This window comes from Rhea pennata, chromosome 4 (genome assembly GCF_028389875.1).
Source record: "Rhea pennata isolate bPtePen1 chromosome 4, bPtePen1.pri, whole genome shotgun sequence".
Classification (NCBI taxonomy): domain Eukaryota; kingdom Metazoa; phylum Chordata; class Aves; order Rheiformes; family Rheidae; genus Rhea; species Rhea pennata.
This window is the reverse complement of record NC_084666.1, coordinates 46921867-46936252: the sequence shown is the minus strand read 5'-3', so window position 1 is coordinate 46936252 and position 14386 is coordinate 46921867. Positions and strand designations below refer to the sequence as shown.

Sequence of the window (14386 nt, the reverse complement as noted above, 5' to 3'; positions counted from 1 at the left end):
CAGTCTCCCAGGCAACCTTTTTTTTTCTTTCCCCTCCCTTGGTGATTGACACACATTTTTAAAGTTGTTGCAGGCTTTTGGAGTTAATTTTTCTTTCCTTTCAATCTTCTTGATTTAAGAAAGGAGAAGATTTAAATGCTTCCATATGTGACTTCGGTTATCTGTGTACACACTGGCTTAACAGATTTCCAGTCAGCTAACAATGGGATATTAATTGATACTTGGATGGGAAACACTGTATCTGCTCAAATGATGACCATCAGTAAATTGTTCTTTCCCTAACCTTCACTATTAATATATGTAGCTTTTGTTTGCTGGCAGAAGCGGCTGTTGTTGTACACTGTAAAATAGAAGGCGTTGTTTAAAGTTTCTAGTTCTGATCCCTGCCTTTCTTTAAGGGAGGCGTCTCCTTCAGGATTGTCAGGATTGAACTGAAAGAAAAACAGTGTAAGAGAGAAACTTTTAAGTGCCCTCTCAAAAGCTTTAGAACTGCTTGAGTTAGATACTTTACCATGGTAATGGAATGTTAATGGATTGTGTTTGTTTTGTTTTGGGTTTTTTTTCCTGTTTGTTTTAGGAAGCCCAGAAGAAAGATGCTGCTCTTCTTAACTTCTCAGAAAAAATTAAGGATGTTCATGATGCTGCCAGGTAAGCCAAGAAAAGATCTTACAGTTGGACTATAATTTGGAAATTTCTTATTTGTGAAGCTATGTAGCTCATTCACAGAAGTCTTGGCACAAAAACTGAGATCATTACAAGTGTTTACTGTAGCTTTGAGGGCTTCATTTCCATTTGCTAGCAGAAGTATGCCTGCGATGTGCCTTCAGGTATGAAGTTTTTTATGACATGATCTCCATAGTTTTTTTTTTTTTTTTTGGTAGTTTTACTTCTGCCAACTAGATGAGCGAATGTTTTGCTTTTAAGAGGTCAAAATAAAAGCATGTTAATGGTTTTCCTTAAAACAATTTTCAGCTATATCTGAGCTGGTTACAACTTTTTCCAAACCTGGTACTAGATACAGGTGCTGACCTAGGCTCTGTTAGGTGCTTCTTGATATTTGGTTTGCTTCTCTGTTTCTTTCTTGGAGAGTACCTCACTTGTAGCGTTCCTCTATTCTGGATATTATATTATGAGCCATTCAAAATAGTGGACTTCAGCGTTGTATGTCAGGTGAATTTGTCACAGATCTGAGCACTTCTGCATCCTGTGGATGAATACGGTTCTGGTATGTTTATTCGGCCAAATGGAATATCTGAGGGGTTTGGGGCTCTGTGTTGCTTTCATCTTAAGGTCTCCAGCTGCTTAATTTTAAACAGAACCTGGTTCATACCTGGATAACTGTACTTGCTCTTGTGAGATGGTGCAATCTGAAGCACAGAACAGGAAGCTAGTGATCCTGCAGTTCTAATCCCAATTCTGCTACTTTCTTGCTCTTGAGCTTTGGTCTATCTATTTACAATCTATTTACAATCTTTTCCATGCTGTAAGATGGATCCAATCGCTTAGATCTGATGCAGGATTAAGTAATGTCTGCAAAGGACTCTGAAATCTTCTGAGGGAAGGAGTGGCCATGGAGTTAATCCGAACATTTTTGATGGACCACCTGTGTGGCGCTCTGCCATCCAACCCACACACTTTGTTGGCAGTCTGCCTGTGCAGCTTCCCTCAGCATCCAAGCCCCCTGGCAAGCAACAGAGGAGCAGGCAGAATCTCTAGTCTTGTGATGTTTTTTTCTAGCCACTTTGTTCTTTGATCACATTGGTTAACACTGGAAATCTTTGTAATTCAGGCTGAAAACTACACGGGGAGTGTACTCTATACTTTGAAATGTTTTAGGAAAACAGTCTATACCTACAGAGTGTACAGCATAATCGGCTAAGCATGGTTGAAGGGAAAAATTAAACAAAATTGAATACATGTCTCACTGTTGGGCATGAGGAAGATCTCTATTAGAGAAAACTGTCATGTACAAGTTGCTCATAAATTTTCCCTGTTAGAGCGTGTTAGAACAACTACTGTTATGCTCTTTATTTTTATCACCTTACCTTTTTTTTCTTGAAGTCCATCCTCCTCCTCCTCCTCCTTAGCAAGCAGAAAAATATAGCCTATAGCATCTGCCATTTTCCTTATTTGCTAAAACATCTATGAACTGCCCATAACAAGGAGTTAACTTTGGAGCTGAAGTAAGCAGACAAAGGACAGCATACATTATATTTCTGTTCACTGACAAACATACACACTGCCAGCATTTTCAGCCATATGCACTTCAATTGGTCTGCTGCAAATTCTTCAACTTTACTGTTTTAAAGTCATGCTACTGGTAGAATGGTCCTAAGTAGGAGAGTGTGTACAGTTGTTAATCTTTACTATTTTGGAGACTGAAATACTTTAATTCCTAGGCAAAGATCAATCCTTCCTGTGAAGGAAATGCCATCTGTATTGAAGCATTTACCCTTGAGGTGACTGAGAGGTGAGAGTTGGAGCTGTTGTCATAGAACATGGATCTCCCAGGATAAAGCTTAGAGCTTTTTTTTTTTTTTTTTTTTTTTTTTTTTTTAAGTACATCAGATCAGAGCTATTTACTGTGGTCTTACATCTGCCAAGTTATCTCTGCCTAAAAAACAGGAGCTTTGCTGCTGATATGTAGTAGAAGGATGAAATGTTGTAACTGCAGGGTTTAGACTGGTTGGCCTGCTTTGCTGTAACACCATAGAAGAATGTTGCATGCAGTTTTGTAGTGCTGAATGCTGCTGCTGAAATGGCAGTCCTAGCTGACCGCCTCTTCTGACTCCCTTTTGTACTAGCTCTTGTACTTGAGCTGGACCAATAAATGATCCATCTGGAAGCAAAATGTTTTTTCCTTTTGCTCAGTTAATTTTCAGTTCCCAGATATGGCTGACATTTAGAAAATGAGTGCTAGCACAAGCACCAGAAAAGGAACACCTAGTCAGAGACGAGAGGCATTACTTTTTTGGTGGTAGGGATGAGTAGGACTGGCTTGAGTTAATTGTGAAATCACATCTCATGGGAATCTTTTCAGGTTGCAAAGAAGGAGAAATATGCTTATGTCTGCTGACTTCCAGTTTCTACTTTGGAAAGATTTCCTGAACAGGCAGATCTTGTTTAATAGCCAGCGTGTGCCTCATTAAACATCCATTTCTGAAGCATATTATGGCTAACCTGTAGGCAACTCCTTCCCTTCAATAAACATTCTCTGTATATGTTATTTTTTAGGTTATCTATTGATAATATAGAAGCAGAAATCCACTCACTGTCTTTCAAGGCAAGATCTGTTAAAGACAGTATTCGTCGAGATGCCAAACTCTTTCATCAGATGGAAAGCTTTCTCCAGGTTTGTAGGATGTCAGTCCTAATGTGTTACTGTCACCTGAGTACAGGAACATTCCTCAGCTGGGTGTAATATGTGCAGATATATTAATAAACAGAAGCACTGTTTTAATATGTCTAGCCTATCAGTTGTACAAAGGTGTTTCAACTACATGCTGTTTTCAAGTAAGAGTGTTGGAAGGACTGTGTTTTTACAGGGAGGGATATTGAATGTACATTGCCTGAGGGTTGTTGGGCAAGCATGTTTAATGTCTGTGAAATGACTGATGAAGATCAGTAGTTAAAAGATTATTTGAATTGGTCTCTACTTTTGTACTTAACATGCCGATACTATATTTTGGGTAGCTGTGATACTGCACTGGAGCGTGTCAGTTTTAGCTGAGACTATACTATGCGTATGAATCCTGATGGGTGACTGAAGAGGCGTTGCTAGAAGTTTGTACATCACAGGACTGTTTTCTGCACTAATTTACACTTAGTGCAGAGTATATTATTTTGAGTGTGTGTTATTTTGTATTATTACTTCTGGGTGGAGTCTCATTTTCTCCTTTTTTTTTTTTTTTTTTTTTTTTTTTTTTTTTTTTTTAGTATTCCAGCAACTGTTATAGATGTGAATGTGTATAGCACTTCACTTTGAAGCAGAGTTCTTAGTATTTTCTGAGTATGTGGTGATGCCTGGAGAAACATGTATAACACTTCAATTAAGAGATTTTTCTGTTTCACAGAAAATATATATAATATAATATATATAATATAAATCTATAGATGATCATTAAACATAAGAAAACAGGTGTTATTCTGGAACTTTACTTGCCCTGATTTTCAACTTGCAGATGTACTTACTAGTCCCTGCAGTTTTTCAGAAGATGTTTAAGAAGCTGATTAAGAAAGGGGCAGGCTAAGAAATAGGTGTCTTCATTTACTTTGAATTATTGGTTTTTATCCATTGCATTCAGACTCTTTAGTGTCATGTTTTAGCATGTTTGGGATTTATTTTTAATTTAACAGATGATTTTATGGAACACTACAACCTTGTTTAGGCCACATTTCAAAATAAATGTTGTGAAAAAAGCATTTTACAAATACATACCTTACATAAACACCTCTGGTTTTTGTTTTTAAATTACAAGTGATAACCAAGCTGATTAGAAGTTTGCTGTCATAATCTCATTCTCATGAATAAATTATTGAAATATGTGGGATTTATCAATTGTCCAGTTTATGTCAGTTTATCTTTAATACAGCTTTCTGATTGTTTGTTTTTGTGGCTAACAGGTAAAGATTTGTTCCTACTCTGATAGTATAATTTGACAATTAACTTCCTGGCAGTGGGTTGGCTTAAATGATCATCAGTGCCTCCAACTGCCTTTTCCCACTACTGTGCAGTGGTGGCAAAAGTATTTTGGGTGTACTTGGGTTAGACAGTGTCAGAGAACAGATTTGTTTGGAAAGTAACTCTTCAAGTTATTTTCAGCCAGGTATCTGAGATACGGGATAGAGCAAGGATGGGAGTGAATGGCTGGGGATGCAGATGGAGGACAGAGAGAGGCAATTGCTGAAACTTTTTAAAGCAGTTGTGCTGCTGAAAATCTAACCACAGCCTTATTCTCTTCCTCTTGAATCTTTTTTAACCAGTATACTCCAGTCCCCTCTGTGTAGTGCTGCAGTTATGATTCAAAGTACTGCTTTATGGGGGGCATTTTCTGGATGTTTTTAAAAATATTTATCTTTAGCATTTCCTTACCTGCCTGGCATGAAAGCCTTTTTTTGTCATGGTCTAGGATAGACTGAGGAAGGAGTTGATTGTGTTATATATATCCATGAATTTATCCACATGTTTTTCGGGAAAAGGAATTAATTCATTTAAGCTTAGTTGAAAGGTGCAAAGAAAAATGGGAGAATAAGGCACATGGAGCTCTCAGGAGTCTCCTAAGTGTCATAGTACAGTCTTTGATTTTACTCATCCAAAAATTTTAACTTTATTCAGGTTTTGATTTTTTTTTTCCAGCTTGTATCCCAGTCACTAGAATTTAAATTTTGATTGATCCATTTCCTCTGACCTTCCTTACTTGCTTACTTTCTGAAATGACAAGAACTTTCTTCTATCTTCAAAGTCTTAACTCCTGGGTTTTGTAACAGCTGCTAGGTTGGAACATGAATTTCATTGGTTCCTAAAATATATTAGATCTGCTATTTCTTTAAGTTACCTGTCTGATTCATGACATATATGTTTTCCTGCAGTTTGCTATAAGACATCTAAAGGAGCTTGAACACCAGAAACGAGAACTACAGAAGGAGGGGAATGCTCTCATTGACTTTTTCTGTGAGGACAAAGAAACTATGAAGCTGGATGAATGTTTCCAGATATTTAGGGACTTCTGCATAAGGTTCAACAAGGCTGTTAAGGTAAGAGCAGTGAATGAGTCTCTGTTTATTTGAAATACTTATTTGAAATAAATATTGGCTCACGTTGGAATAAAGTTATTTTTTTCTGCTTAGAAAAAAAGCTACTTCTGCTGCACTTTACCTGCTGTGACATTTGCTAAAGTGGGCTATAGCAAGCTGCCCTCCTACATGCATTTCTTGCCATAAACCAGATGTGAAATGATCTTTCCGCCCAGCCCAGTATTCAGTCCCACTGTCCAGTCATCAGCTCTTTCTCTACTCCACATATTCTGCTGCAGGCCAAATAGACCATTGATGCAATATGTCAGAGCAACCTCTAGGCCCACTTGCAAGCAAGCTGCTGCTTTTTCACCCTTTTCAGGGGAGCATCTTCCGGTTAGTGATTGGTGAGTTGAGCAGAGACACAGATTGCAGAGATTTCCTGAGTGGAGGTAACTGTTCAGATCTTGAGCCTGTGATATTAGGTCAGTGGAAAGGCCTAGAAGTGAGGCAACGCACTGCATGGATGTACCATGCAGTGGAGATACTCAAGCCCGCCTGGATGCAACTCTGTCTAACATGCTTTAGGTGACCCTGCTTGAGCAGGGGGATTGGACTAGATGATCTCCAGAGGTCCCTTCCAACTTTACCGATTCTATGATACCAGTCTGAATCAGCGCTAGCTGGAGCTCTGTAAAGCCCTTTTGTTCCATGACTAGATGCTTTTTGTCAAGTAAAGTAAGGACAGTGTTTTCCACTTTGTTCTTTCAAATCCTTTTTGTGGGTTAAAAACTCACAAAAGATGACAGGCCTACAGTGCAAAGATACCTTATCACTAGTGTGACCACTCTTTTACTAAGTAACCTGAATTGGCACCAAATAATTCGAAAAGTGTAATGTCGGAGATGAGAGTAGGCAAGGAGTGCTTTCAGCATCAGCTATAATTTAGATTCAGGGAAGTCCACCTTTCATTACAAATAATTTTGTAAGGCAATAATATGAATTAGATGGACCTATGGATTCTTCTTCTGCCTTCTGCATTTGACAGCACTTTTCACATAAAGCTTTAGCTCAGAAAAGAGGGAAGAACAATGTTGATTTGTAGCAGACTAGTAAGATATTCAGCTAGCACACTCTTTGTGCTGTTAGCTTACCTAACCTTTTCCACTCAAGACAGCATGTAGATATGCATGTATGTGAATATTATGCAAACATATGAAACCAAATGGTGATAACTATTGCAGATATTGTAATGAGAGGTGACTTTGGATATAAAGTATTTGCTCAATTATTCATTTATATTTAGTTATTACTCTAAAGTCCAGGGGCATCTTCCTCCTTCTCTCTGTAGTAAGGAATCACACTCTAAAAATTACAAATTAGTCTCTCATCTGCTAGTATTAAAGACCTTTTCTTATTACATACGTCTTATGGATTAACCTCTGTCTCCACAAAATGAACAGCATAATTCAAAATAAAGATCGCAGTTCTGACGAATGAATGTAACATGTCAACAGCCAGCAGTCTAAAAAGATGATCATTACTATACCACAGTGGTGATATGCATATAATTCAAGTATTTAAACATAAATTTTTGCAATTTTGGGGCATGTCTAGGTGTATTTAAAACAATTTTTTTCCTTTGAATAAAATCTCCAGAAACATGTTTTGGGTGAGGTTAGAATGTTCAGTCTCTGCTATGGTGATTAGTAATATCTACGACTATTTTTAACTGGTTCTTTTTATAGAGGTAAAGTTGAACTTGAGCACTTGGCAAGAATACATTCTGTAGTTCCAATCTTGTTTTTTTTAGAAAAAAAAATCCAAATGACAGAATTTTTTCCTGAAATGTGAGATTTTTCTTCTTTCCTAGCTGTTCAGGTTCTGGAGGTTCTCTAGTGTGTCTTATCTTTCATAGGCCAATGTAGTCCAAAGTTCACTCTTAAGAGTTCTAGATTAACTCATTCATCAAAAGGAGCATTGGCATGAGGTTATTTTGTCTCCTGAAAGCTTTCAGGAGACTTCTTCCAATTGTACAGCTCTTCTGTTGTCACAACAGTGCAATGATCAAACTACACAAAGCTTCAGACAAATGGCAGGTGGTGTTTTTTTTTTAATAGTGTGTCATATAGGCTTGCTGAGAACAGATTTAACAACACTATAGGAAAATTATGTAATTCCTGAATCCTTCATCAAGACTAGCCCCTCCCCATCTTTCTTCTGCTGCAACTGTACTGATTCTAGAAAACCAGCTTCTGCATTTTGGAAAATAACCTGGAAAGTTCAACTGAAGGTTCAGTTAGATTAAGTTTGAAGCCTATAAGCGACAATTAAAATGCTGATGTTCTTAATAATTCATTGCCAATGATTTTAGTAGAAATGTGTTACTATGTTGTTTTTCAAACAAAAACTATCTCTTTCTATGGCTTCCTGAATCAAAGCCCCACACCTTGGCTACTAAAATTTCAGCCTGCCCTGGGCAACTTCTGTGGAGTAGTTGACAATTTTTGAAGCCAACAATGAATAAGAGATCCAAAACTTGAATGAGGTATCGATTAATGGCCCTTAAGAAGTGTCAGTTGATGTCAAACTGTTCATGAGGCATTGTGCAAACTTTTTTTATTTGCTTTCATATCCAATTAAGTAATGTCTTTTCCTAAAATTTCCAGTCTATTATGTTTAAGTTGGAGGTAAGTATCTCCATGTAGAAGGTTGGCTTGCTAAGGAACAATTGCAATTATTGCAGTAATGGAGGACGGAATGATCACATTGGCTGTATGCTCATCAACCAGGTTAATCTTAAAGGATGAATGTAATATTCAATAGAAGTTTACTGCCCAGATAAAACTGCTCCTTTTAAACTTACTGGGGAGAGACCTGAAACTCTCCATCTTATTGCAGGAACTGTTTAAATGGACTTGAAATCTAGTTGTGTTTGACAGGTCATGTTCTTGGTCTCCACAAGGACTTGTGCATATTTTTCAGTGCTGCTTATGCTGACCAGACTTACGCACATGCTGTATTAGCTATGCAGGGAACTGCTTTCCATCTGGTTAATGGTTGCAGAATTTATGGTTGCCATGGTGATTCTGTGTATGTGCATGTTGTGGGGAGGGATGGTGGAGGGAGCTAACCTTGATAGGAAAAGGGATAAATAGATTTATGTAAGATTGTTTTTGTGCATAGGACAATGTCCTCTGAAACATATATTTATGCTTTTCCTCATCAGGAAAATAGGGAACGAGAGATCCAGGAGCTTCATAATCTGCAAAGACGAAAAGAGCTGGAGGAGAAGCGTCGATCCTGGGCAGCTGGAGAGCTTGGAAGCTTTGGACGAAGCAGCAGTGAAAATGATGTAGAAATGTTGGCCAAGAAAGGACTTGAAGAATTTCTTCCTTTCTTGCAGCAGAGACCTCAAAGTCCTTCATACAGAAACCCCAATTCAAGACGGTCTCGACTTTCTCTAGGCATTACTGCAGACAGGGAACTGCAGAGTTTTCTGGAGATCTCAAAGGATGAGGATCCAAACAAGTTTAACAGCCTTCCCCGTGCAAACACCCGACAAGCAAGACCCAGTGTAGCCTGGACTGAATCCAAGGAAAGCAGAGATCTCAATTTAAATACCTTGCACTTACACCAACAGTCTGAAACCAATGTGACAAGTGGTGACCTACTGCAGTTGCCTTCAGCTCAGTCCAGTCACTTTGGTGGCTCGACTGGTGTCCGTTATTCACAGAAGAGCACAGACTACAGCGTGCGTCCTTCCAATGTGTCTTGCGAGGAGTCCACAGATATAAATGCTCTGGCCCTTGCAATTGAGGAGCATGAACTTGTTAAAGGATTACGTAAGTTCGATATTCAAGGCACAAAGCCTGCAGAAGACACACCTTCAGTTTACTTAGAGGATGCTGGTGGAACAGACTTGGAGACCCTAGATGATCTAAGCTTACATTCCCTCAGCACAGCTGATGATGACCTGCCTCCAGCTTGCAAAAGTTCTAAAGAGGTCCACGACCATAAGTCCAAGGCGGTGGATTGCAAGAGTGAAGCTTCAGAGCCCAGCAGCAGCAGTCCCATGTCTATGGATACAAGTGTTTCTGGAAGTAGAGAAGATGGGCCAATGTTCTACGTGTCAGATACTACCACTGACTGTTCTTTGACATTGGATTCTTCAGAAGGAAATGATTTTAAATCAGCAGGCAATGAAATAAAGAACAAGACTGGCAAAGCAAGCTCTTCTATGAATGATCCTCAGTATGGGGCTAGAACGCTCTTCTCAAGCTTGAATTCTGCTTCTGTGAAGGATCTGTCTCTTCACGTTTCTGCCAGCGATAAGGATGATGCCAATAGCAAACACACCCTCTCTAAAGAAAAGTCCTTAAAAAGCAAAGATGCAGTAGGATCAAAAAGAAACTCTCTGAAAGACAGATCTCCAAGTTCCTCAAAATCTAGTGGCACTCGCCCTAGCCACACAGCTCCTTCTAGACCCATAAGAACTTTGAATGCCTCCGAGAATGAAAGTATGAGGAAAGTAGTGCCTATTTCCCGGTCAAACAAAGCACCAAGCAGTGTGAAAAAGCTGGAAGCCAAGCCGGCACTTCGTGAAACTAGTACTGTGGAAAATCGACTGTCACGACGCAGCTCTGTCCGAGGCACAACAGATACGCTGCCAAGAAGTCCTTACAGGCATAGCATATCAGTAGAAGAGCCAAAGTTGCAAAGGGGGACCTTCACCTCAAGCAGTGCCCATTTTGAGAGGGACAGAGCCTCTCTCAAAAAGCCAAGCTCTAAACCTGTCAGGAGTACTGTCAAATCAAAGACAGATGAAACAAAGATGTGTCGCTCCACTGTAAAACCGCAGACCCCTACAGATGACACCAAGGCTGCCATAGTCAGTGCTCCCAAGGCACCATCCTCTATCCCAAACTTTGCGAGGAACACAGTGGCTTCTTCTTCAAAGCGTGCGAAAGTGGATCTATCCAGTTCATCTAAACCTCCACCCATCACAAGGTCTGTGTCCCAGAGGCTGCCAAAAACAAAGCCAGGAGCGACTTCAGATGATCCGAATCCAAAGGAAGGCAGTGGGAGTACGTTAAAAAGAGCAAGTAGTGCCAGAGTTGTTGGAAGAGGCATCCTTCAGGGAGATACTGTCAGCACTAAAGTGGAGCCTGCATCAAAGGAACAGGGTACGATGGAGAAGTCTTCTCTTAAGCTCAAAGATGCAAACCGGACCACAATAGGTAAAATACTGAAGCCATTACTGAAATAAGAGTTTGGAAGAAGGGGTTTTTTGTATCTTGGAATGTGAACACTTGTTTAAGCACTGGATGTCTGTATCATGAAATACCCTAAAACAGTAATATTGCTGATAAGCATCATCATGTGTTCCTCGAAGTACTGCACACTATTGGAAAAGGGCAACTAAATGTGTTCTGGTCTAAATCCTTTTGTATGAATTTGAATGTATTTGAAGCTACTGTGATGGAATACGAGTGTAGCAACACATCTTTGCGCATTTGTGATGTGGTAGGTCACCAAAAGCCAAAAACTTTAAAGAAGTTAAACTACAAGATGAAATGCTTTGTGACAGAAAACGTGGGTTAAGGCCAGTTTTTGTGTATGTAAAATTCTTCCTAGGACTCAAGCATTTATGCTGGTTGGTTCCTTTCTTGATGTCAAAGTGAATCCTGTGGAACAGTATCAAAAATGAACTTAGATGATTGTGCTTTTTGTTGCTCTTAATTCCTCAGATTCAGGTACTCTTTTTGCCTGTTGCGAAGTCCATTGCTGGCAATTGGACAGACTGGGAACTGCTGGCCAAAAAATAGTGAAATGGGACATTTGCTGTTTGTGGCTGTCTTTAACCTTACTGAAGAATTTATAGCATGTTTTCTGAATGTATGTGTGTCTGGAGAAAATTTTCTGCTGGGCAGGAAGTTTCTTTTCCAAGAATGTGGCAGCACTGTCTTGCATGCACAAGTAATTATGACCAGTGCTGCATCAAGTAGCACGGCTGGAGGCTGTGCCTGTTGGAAGGGCTGTCGGTAACCATTGGGATGATGACTACTCCTACTCTGACTTGTGTCAGTCACAAGCGAGCTTATCACCTTGTTGTCATACATAAGTGCCATATATTTATGATACATATCAAGGATGTTTGCAGTTCAACTCTTGAAGGCTGCAGTGTAGTGCAGAGCACTTTCTTACCATTCCATGTTCCCACTGGTTTATCTACTGCCAGATTACTTGAAGTTGCAATGGCTCTGAGCAAGCCATCGGTTTCCCTGCCTCCTCCTCCTCCTCCTCTCCTTGTCAACGTAAATATTTAGCATGAAACACACAGCTTACGCATGGCAATGTTTTTGTGGACTTTCTCGGTTGCTTAAAATGTGGTTTTTAATGTTTAAAGACTATAAAGGATGAATTAAACTAGTATTTGGAAGTTTTTTACAAAATAAAAACACTTCTTTTTCCTGCAGATACAAATTTTAACATCCTGTCATACTAAGGTACAGGGAATGAGGGAAAACTTGTTCAGCATGCTATGCACCTTCCCAAGAGAAATGTGTGTAGGTGGGGGGAACTGATCACTGTTCTCCTAAGCATCTTATTTACAGATTTGCCTTTTTATTCACTTATGAATGAAGCCTCATTTAAGAATAAAATAAAAAAAAATCTATTTGGACAAGTGGTATTGACTTACTAGTAACAGATCTGCTTGTCTGCTCTATCCCTCAGTGCTCGGAGCACGTAATTCAATGAGAATGAGCCGCTTAATTACTCACATGCCTCTCATGGGCTAGTATCAGGGACAGCCAGCTTTGTGTCTTGAGTTTGGCAATGGGCCCTTAGCTCTTCCTATGTACCAGCAAATCTTGATGCAGACATCATACCCAAACACCATAAAGTATTACATAGGGCCTCTTGTTTGAGTCGGTCTCACAAGGAGAATTTATATGGCCCACTGCCAGGCAAGGGTGAATTTTTACTTTAAATCTTACAAACTTTTGGATACTGCCTCCCTTTTGGGTTAAATACAAAAGCATCTCCCTTCTCCCTATTTGTATCTGTGTGTATGGACATCTGCAAGAGCAGGTGATTGAGTTTTTTCCTTTTTTTAAAAAAACCCAAAACTTTTATTGGTAGCAGGCTTGAAAAATAATTTAAATGTGTTTGGAATATGTAAATAAATTTCTACAAATCTGTGTAAAAGAAAACAATGTATTTAATGGAACATTTATACATTTCGGAGTAACTTGGTAGTTTAATAAACTTCCCATTTACTGGGTCTGAGGTCTATGTTCTCTTTCCTGATGTAGTCTTGGCTTTGGTCCTGGAGGTCTCAAGCAGCTGGAGTCTGGATGTAGGTAACTTTGGAAAGCTCCAAAATGAAGATCTTTAACTGCCAAAATTACTGCTGCAAAATGCTAGGTTTGTTCTTATACTATAAGACACACTGTTCAGCTTCTGAATGTTCCTGAGCGGGACTTCTGCACAGCTTTGGGCCCAATGTGAAAGGCATTAGATGGTAGATGCAGCACTTTCTATATGCGTTGTATGTTACGGCCAAGATAAACGTTCATGGCACTAACAAGTCTGGATCTGTCGCTATCTTCATGCCTTTTAGCTTAGCACACTTTATTGAGAAATCTTGGTTTACAACTCCCAGGGCTCTGAAAATAAAGAATAGCCTGTTTTGCAGGAGCAGGTGGTAACTTTTATACTGTGACTGAATTTTTTTTATCCCACTGTTCCATTATTTTCTTTACTGTATGAAAAACAACATCTATACAGCAGAAAACTCAGCCAGCCTCCTTGTCCTCAGGGAGCACTTCCCCCTCTGCTATGGAAATGATTTTTGGACTGGAATTGGCAGCTATTTGCAAACTTGTTTAGGCCCTGACTTTTCTCGTTTGGTGAGTGCTTCTCTCCCCGGACGGGGTGGCAAGCACCTGCTGTCTGCCAGAGCTGAGTGATGGCTGTTGATGTGATCTACGTGGGAAAGCCCTTTGCCATCAAAAGGTGTGTCTCAAAAGTTTGGTTTTTTTAGACTTCATTTTTATTTCAAAAGGTTTATAATTACCAATTCATTATTTAAACTACCAGCTGTCAGAGACAGCGATGCCCTGTAGGTTTAATTTCCCATGTCATGAAGTTTTCCCAAATGCTAACAGCCCATGGGACCAGCCGGATTGCAGTCAGTTTTAAAGAAATAAGACCTTTTCACAGCTTTGTTTTGCCAAACGGCTAAGGCTCTTGATCTCTTGATCGTGATCGGAGCTGAATCTGTCTCCTTTGATGGCTCTTGAGGCGTGAGGGGGTGGGATGAGGCGACAGTGCAGTGGAGGAGAGCAGGGGACCGTGGGGAGATCTGAAGCCGTGGAACAGTTAGAGATTGAGACATGGGGGAAAGAGCTGTGGGAGTGAGAGAGGTGCTGATTCACCCTTAGAGGAATTTAATATTCACATTTCATGTGGGAACTGCACACAAATCAGGGGCTCAGTGCATCCCTCATTACAACAGCTCATTAATTTATCAGGGAAGACAGAAGAGTTCCCATCACACCTCCCACGGGGTACAAGTCTGGACCGTGTCATTCAAAATAACCCACTGGTATCTTTCTAATCTTAGGGTACGTCTGCGGGGACGGAT

At 39.8% G+C, this 14386-nt stretch overlaps 1 protein-coding gene across 1 annotated transcript in view; it reads left to right on the top strand.

Moving 5' to 3' along the window:
- The window catches only part of FHDC1 (FH2 domain containing 1), a 34495-nt gene extending 21536 nt beyond the window's left edge, over positions 1–12959 (top strand). The window contains exons 9-12 of the mRNA XM_062574753.1: positions 578–648; positions 3235–3352; positions 5590–5754; positions 8963–12959. Of these exons, the coding sequence (XP_062430737.1) occupies positions 578–648; positions 3235–3352; positions 5590–5754; positions 8963–11002 (2394 nt within the window). The 3' untranslated portion in view covers positions 11003–12959. The remainder of the gene's footprint in view (positions 1–577; positions 649–3234; positions 3353–5589; positions 5755–8962) is intronic.
- The last annotated feature ends 1427 nt before the right edge of the window (positions 12960–14386 follow it).